This window comes from Gekko japonicus, unplaced genomic scaffold (assembly GCF_001447785.1).
Source record: "Gekko japonicus isolate JY-2015 unplaced genomic scaffold, Gekko_japonicus_V1.1 scaffold892, whole genome shotgun sequence".
NCBI lineage: Eukaryota > Metazoa > Chordata > Lepidosauria > Squamata > Gekkonidae > Gekko > Gekko japonicus.
In genome coordinates this window covers 256269-263391 of record NW_015174869.1, presented here as the reverse complement: position 1 = coordinate 263391, position 7123 = coordinate 256269, and the positions used below count along the sequence as shown (strand labels likewise).

At 47.9% G+C, this 7123-nt stretch overlaps 1 protein-coding gene across 1 annotated transcript in view; it reads left to right on the top strand.

Annotated features, from left to right (window-relative positions):
- Positions 1–7123, top strand: part of PTPN9 (protein tyrosine phosphatase, non-receptor type 9) — a 71211-nt gene that overhangs the window by 33298 nt on the left and 30790 nt on the right. The window contains exon 5 of the mRNA XM_015424782.1: positions 5853–5958. Within this exon, the coding sequence (XP_015280268.1) occupies positions 5853–5958 (106 nt within the window). The remainder of the gene's footprint in view (positions 1–5852; positions 5959–7123) is intronic.

Genomic DNA, 7123 nt, shown 5'->3' with positions numbered 1-7123 from the left:
TCTTCTTCTTCTTCTTCTTCTTCTTCTTCTTCTTCTTCTTCTTCTGCTGCTGCTGCTGCTGCTGCTGCTGCTGCTGCTGCTGCTGCTGCTGCTGCTGCTGTTTTCCAGCCTGATTGGTATGCAAGCCTCATGCAGTCCCCGCCTCCCCCTTTTCCTCAATCAAATTAAAGCTAATGAAGGCTTATTAAAGCGAATCCACTCTGGGTAAACATATGTCGGGGATAGCCGCCGTGTTGAATGTGTTCTGCCTCAGTCCACAGCTGTCGGAGCACATGGGTGTCCCGCAGGGCTCTTTTTGTAGCAGGACCTCATTTGCATATTAAGCGACACACCTCTAATGTAGCCAATCCTCCAAGAGCTTACAGTAGCTCCTGTAAGAAGAGCTCTGTAAGCTCTTGGAGGATTGGCTACATTAGGGGTGTGTGGCCTAATATGCAAAGGAGTTCCTGCTACAAAAAGAGCACATGTGTGTTAGGGCCGGAATTCTCCGGGGATGACAAACTGATCTCCAAGCAGCAGAGATCAGTCCCCCCTGGAGAAAATGGGCGCTTTGGGAGGTGGACTCTGTGGCATTATTAGGGTTACCAATCCCCTCTTGGGGGCAGGGGATCCCCTGGTTGAGAGGCCCTCCCGCCACTTCAGGGTTATCAGAAAGCGTACCCCATTCCCAGTTCCTCCCCTCCCTCCAGTGGCTTCCCGCAGTGCTTCCACCCCTGCTCCAAATTACTTCATATCATCAACTATATCAGTTTCTTATCATTACAATCTAAAGATAACATCATTTGACTTAATATTGATCTAAACATATTAAGTTTTGTTTCACATCCCAGTTCTTTTCCAGATATATTTTAAAGTCACTCCATTCTTGAAAAAACACGTCGTCTTCTTTGTTATTCAACTTCTTTGTAATTTTGTCCATCTCTGCCATGAACAGAACTTTTTGTATCCAGTCTTCAATTTCTGGCACTTTCTCTGTTTTCCAAAATTGTGCATAAATCATTCTCGCTGTTGTGATTAAGTACCAGAATAAGGTCTTTTTAGTTGTATTGACTTCTTCCATTTTCAGTCCCAAAAGCAGAATTTCTGGTGCCTTTTAAAAGAGCATTTCAGAATTTTTTGCATTTCCCTGTGGGGGGGGGGCTATTTTTTGAGAGGCACCAAATTTTCAGCATAGCATCTGGTGCCTCTCCTCAACCCCCCTCCCAAGTTTCAAAAAGATTGGACCAGGGGGTCCAATTCCATGAGCCTCAAAAGAAGGTGCCCCCCACCCGCCATTATTATTTTTTAAATTTTAATAATTTTTATTAAATGAATATAAAACGATTAGTACAGAGAATCCCAAGCAATACAAACTATTTAACATTAATAATAGTCTTGATATTATAGTCAGTATATCTAAAACTTAACGAATTAAAACTCCTAACCAGTGCTCCCGGTAAGCTGTGGAGTCTTGTGAGCAAAAATTCTGCTTGGTGAGCTCCTGGCATTAAAGTTGTGAGTGAGTGATTCGGCAGCTGCATAAATTGGTTTGCTCGGGAGCCCTCCTTCCTGAGCTGAGACAAAAATGTGTGAGCTGGAGGCTAAAAAAACTGAGCTAGCCCGGGGTCATTTCCTGCAGGAGCGCCCAGGGGCGGCGCTCCGGCAGTAAAGAGCCCAGGGGACGGGCACATGCAACAAGCCCCACCCCCTGCTCCCAGCAGCCCTCAGTCTGAGCAAGAAGCAGCCAAGTAAGCTGCAGAGCCCCACCCCCCCGGCCTCCTGGTCAAAAACAGTCCAGTGACACCTTTAAGACCAAGTTTTGTTCAGGTACAAGCTCTCCCTCCTCTGCGAGGACAGATCTGCACGTTCCCCCCCCCCAATAGCTAGCAATCCAAAACAGTCCAGTGGAGCCTGAGTGGTGGGTGTTGCCATCTGACACACTTCCGGTGATGTCAGGGAGTGTGGCATATGCAAATAGGTTATGCTAATGAGTCATGCTAATGATCTCCTGCACCTCTTTTTCTACGAAATGACCCCTGGAGCTAGCTCACACTAATTCAGCTTAGAGGGAACACTGCTCCTAGCATGTTTTCTAATCATACAGTTGGGTTTAGCAACCATCTTGCATAAATGTAAGAATCTGAGTTCGACTAGCTAATATTTATGGATCAAAAATCTGGGGTTGATAGAATAGCCACTTCAGATGAAACCAAATTATCAGGAATAATTCCATTCTGTGCCATGTTAACTTGTGACCGGAAACCATTTTCCCACAAAAGTCGATTGATAGTTTTTATGTTCAAGTTGTAACAGGGCAGGTATTTAAAAGGAACGCGGTCCCTTTAAGTGTGACGGCCAGAACTCCCTTTGGAGTTCAATTGTGTATCTTCCTTGCCCTCTCCCGGAGGCTCCTGGAAAGTCCCCCGCCGGTTTGTCATCCTCACCTGGCAATCCTAGGCGTTATACCCCCTTGAAGCTCCTCCCCTCCCTAAACCCCGCCCTCCTCAAGCTCCACCCCCAAAATCTCGACGTTATTTCCCGACTCGGAGCTGGCAAACCTAGTGGGATGGATCTTTAAGGAAATCTAGGCAGCTGGATCTTAGAGGGACCCTGGAGTTCCCTTCCGAGTCTATGATTCAATGATTCCACCAGGGAGTATGGGATCGGCCTGTGAGCGTTTTCCCCTGTAGCAGTGGCCCTGCCCTGGATAGCGCGGGCTAACCTGATCTTATCAGTTCTTGGAAGCTAAGCAGGGTCGGCCCTTGTATGGGAGATGGCCAAGGAAGTCCCAGGTTGCTACGCAGAGGCAGGCAAGGGCAAAACCAGCTCTGTTCGTCTCTTGCTTTGAAAGCTCAGGAGTCCCCATACAGTGTTCCCTCTAAGCTGAGTTAGTGTGAGCCGGCTCACAGTTTTTTAGCCTCCGGCTCACGCATTTTTGTCTTCGCTCAGGGAGGAGGACTCCAGAGCAAACTAATGGGACGCAGTAGCCAAATGGCTCGCTCACAACTGTAATGCCATTAGCTCACAAAGTGGGATTTTTGCTCACAAGACTCCACAGCTTAGAGGGAGCATTGGTCCCCAACTGTTTTGAGCCTGTGGGCACCTGTGGAATTCTGACACTCTGTGCTGGGTGCAGCCACAAAATGGCTGCCTCGGGAGGCGGAGCCAGCCACAAAATGGCCGCTGCAGCTTCCCCTCAGTCACACAGTGAAGATGCTGGTGCTGTGGTGTGGGAGCTGCTGCCAAAGCAACATTTAAAAAAAAATAAATACACAGTCAATCAGATCTACAGTGGCCAATCAGAAGTCTTGCTGGGCAAAAGCTCCACCTGGCTCTGCCCGCTTTCTAAAAACACTTGACGGGCACCATGACCCCTGTTTGACGGGGTTTCCATAAGTCAGCTGGGACTTAACGGCACTTTCCACAAGAACTGGCCCACCTGCTAATTTTCTTAGATGGGGTGTAATGGCTAGCTGCTGTTTCTGCTTGCGGGTGCGATACTTGTGGAACTCCCAGCCACAAGAGATGGTGACAGCCAGCAGCTTAGATGGATAAGAACATAAGAAAACAAGAAGAAGAAGAGATTGGATTTATACCCCGCCCTTCACTACCCAAAGGAGTCTCAGAGCGCCTCACAAACTCTTCCCTTCCCCTCCCCACAACAGACACCCTGTGAGGTAAAAGAAGAAGATGAGATTGGATTTATACCCTGCCCTTCACTACCCAAGGGAGTCTCAGAGCGGCTTACAATCTCCTTTCCCTCCCCCTCCCCACAACAGACACCCTGTGAGGTAGGTGGGGCTGAGAGAGCTCTTGACAGAAACTGCTGTTTTTCAAGAACAGCTGTGCCAGAACTATGGCTTGCCCAAGGTCATCCAGCAGCTGCAAGTGGAGGAGTGGGGAATCAAACCCGGTTCTCTCAGATTAGAGTCCGCGCACTTAACCACTACACCAAAAGAGAACATAAGAGAAGCCAATGTTGGATCAGGCCAATGGCCCATCCAGTACAACACTCTGTCACACAGTGGCCAAAAATACCAGGGGCCATCAGGAGGTCCACCAGTGGGGCCAGAACCCCTCCCACTTTTGCCCCCCCCCCAAGCGCCAAGAATACAGAGCACCCCTTGCCCCAGACTGAGAGTTCCTATCTATACCTTGTGGCTAATAGCCACTGATGGACCTCTACTCCATATATTGAAGCCATCTATGCTTGTAGCTGCCACCACCTCCTGTGGCAGTGAATTCCATGTGTTAATCACTCTTTGGATTTAAAGGGGGTTGGAGAAATATATGGGGGTCTATGTTTGGCTCCAACAGCAATAGCAAAATGGGCCTTCGTTAGCTAATGTGGTCTTCCCCCAAAACGAACAGCAAGCGATCTGGAAGGGTATGTAGACTACTGGTTTCACACTGCCAGCCGCCTTCTGGCTCCAGAGTTCGCTTTGCTGGGTTGGTTTCCTTGGCACAGCTGACGGACTTTGGTCTTTAAGCTGCTGTTCGTGGAAGCTCGAGGAACGGCTTAACCTCAGACGACCCGGCAATCTAAGTGAAGACTCTGGATATTAACAATAATCCCTGCGGATTTTTGTTTTTCGTCGAAGGGCTCAGACGGTAACCCCGAATTCAGTGAAAACCTGGTTGCATCGCTAAAGGATTCTGTGTGCAAATTGTGGATGGGGGAGGGAGTTTTTGCTAAAATTCTGAGTCTTTTGCTTTCATTGTTGTAGTATTCTGAGGTTAACCCTTTCCTTACCGAGGAACCAAGCCTTGCAAGGGACAAATGGTGGAGCTGTAAGGCGAATTGCAAAAAAGAAGCTGTGCAAATTAGACATCATTCCACCAGGGTGCTTGGGGCTTTAACACCTAGATAATAGGGTCAGATTTCAACCAGAGAAGCTTTTCCATCACTGCATCTCCAACTGCGGTGGCTCAAGTGGTTAAGATGCTGAACTGCAGGCTGTGGAAGGTCAGTAGTTCAGCAGTTCGAGACCCAGGTTGCCGCATGGCGTAGGGAGCTCCCGTCTCTAGTTCCAGCTCCTGCCAGCCTAGCAGTTCGAAAGCAAGAAATGGCAAGTAGATAAATAGGTACCACTTTGGTGGAAAGCTAACAGCGTTTCATGCGCCTTGGTGTTTAGTCATGCCGGCCACATGACTACGGAAACGTCTTTGGACAGCGCTGGCTCTTCGGCTTTGAAACGGGAGATGAGCACCGCAACCCTAGAGTCGGACTCAACTGGCTTTCGAGCAAGGGAACCTTTACCTTTACCTGTCTCCAACTCAGGAAGCAGTTCGCCTGCCAAACATCTGCCTATTGTGCAGTTGTTAAAAATGTGCCAGAGCTTCCTTAGCAATCCTGCAAATGGATTCAGGCTTTCTTCAGTTTTCACAAAAGGGCCCCAAATCTGGCCCTCAGTGTGTTGTGTTGACCTAAAGGAAGAACCAATAGAGGTCTGGGACGATGGGTCACGGATTTCTTTAGTCAATACATCTTAACTAGCTGGTGGGGGGGGGTATGCTAACCAACTGCCCAAAGCCAGAGGTGGTGCAGTGGTTAGTGTGGCTGGCTGGGACCAGCGGGGTTTGGGTTCAAATCCCCAATCAGCTATGACATTCACTGAGCGATCTTGTGCTTGTCAGCCTCGCCTACCTCGTAGGGTGGTTGTGAGGACAAAGAGGAGAACAAAATACATATGCTGCCATCAGTCCCATGGAGGAAGTGTGGGATAGACATGGGAGAAGTAAATGAGAGTTTGACAGGTTATATAATTTTCTTTCCTTCCGCACAAACCTTGTATAGGGAAATTGGAGTATAACCTCTGGATGTTCAGTCCCTTACTGATGATTCACACTCTCCTTTTTCTCTCCTACACCAGCTTTGAAACGCAGCGGAATGGCTTGGTCTTCATATACGACATGGCAGGCTCCCACTATACCAATTTTGAGCTGGACCTCAGCAAGAAAATTCTCAATTTACTGAAGGTAAAGGAGACAGAAAAACTGAGGCGTGTTAGAGAACGGGAGAATCGGGTCCCTTAGTTCCGGTCCCGTCCCCCCCCCACACAAAGACTTCCTACAATGTTGTATTGGTTTGACAATGTCTTGGTCAGAGATGGGAGATTCTCCAAAGTGCACCCAAAGAGTTAAACTACATAGCCCATGATGCTGTGTGGATGCTTCTTTAATTTCAGTTGATCTTGCAATACACAGAGTGCTGAAAAAAGGAACTTTTGAGATTTTTCATAGCATTAAACTGCATAGCCCATGATGCTGTGTGGATGCTTCTTTAATTTGAGGTGATCTTGGAATACATGGAATGCTGATAAAAGGAACCATTCTGAGATTGCCCATAGTTTTAAATGACATAGCCCATGATGCTGTGTGAATGCTTCTTAAATTTCTGGCGACCTTGCAGTACTCAGAATACTGTTAAAAGGAACTGTTCTGAGATTGCCTGTAGCATTCACGTACATAGTCCATGATGCTGTGTGAATGCTTCTTTTATTTCAGGCAACCTTGCAATACACAGAATGCTGATAAAAGAAACTGTGTTGACGTTTCCTGTAGCATTAAACTACATAGCCCATGGTGCTGTGAGAATGCTTCTTTAATGTCTGACGACCTTGCAATGCACAGAATGCTGGCGAAAGGAACTGTTTTAAGTGTATCCAGCTTAGTTTGACTCATAAATGGGTATCAAGGTAGACATGATGGGGTGGGGGGCAGCCATGCATATTTCCTTCATGTGCTTTCCCCATTCACAGGTAGAAGGGGTCACAGGTAAGGGGAGCAGTTCGCGAGTGAGGAGGTAAGGAATCTTGTAAACCAGCTTGAAATAAAAGAAGCATCTACGCAGCATCATGGGCTATGTAGTTTAAAGCTATGAACAATCTCAAATATAGGAGGAGGAGATTGGATTTATGCCCCGCCCTTCACTCGGAGTCTCAGAGCGGCTTACAAACTCCTTCCCCTCCCCACAACCGACACCCTGTGAGGTCGGTGGGGCTGAGAGAGCTCTGACAGAAATTGCTCTTTTTCAAGAACAGCTCTTTTCAGAACGATGGCTTGCCCAAGGTCATCCAGCAGCTGTGAGTTTCCTCTGCTTCCCATCCTGCCACCAAAAGATCTTCATCCCCCGCGGGCACTG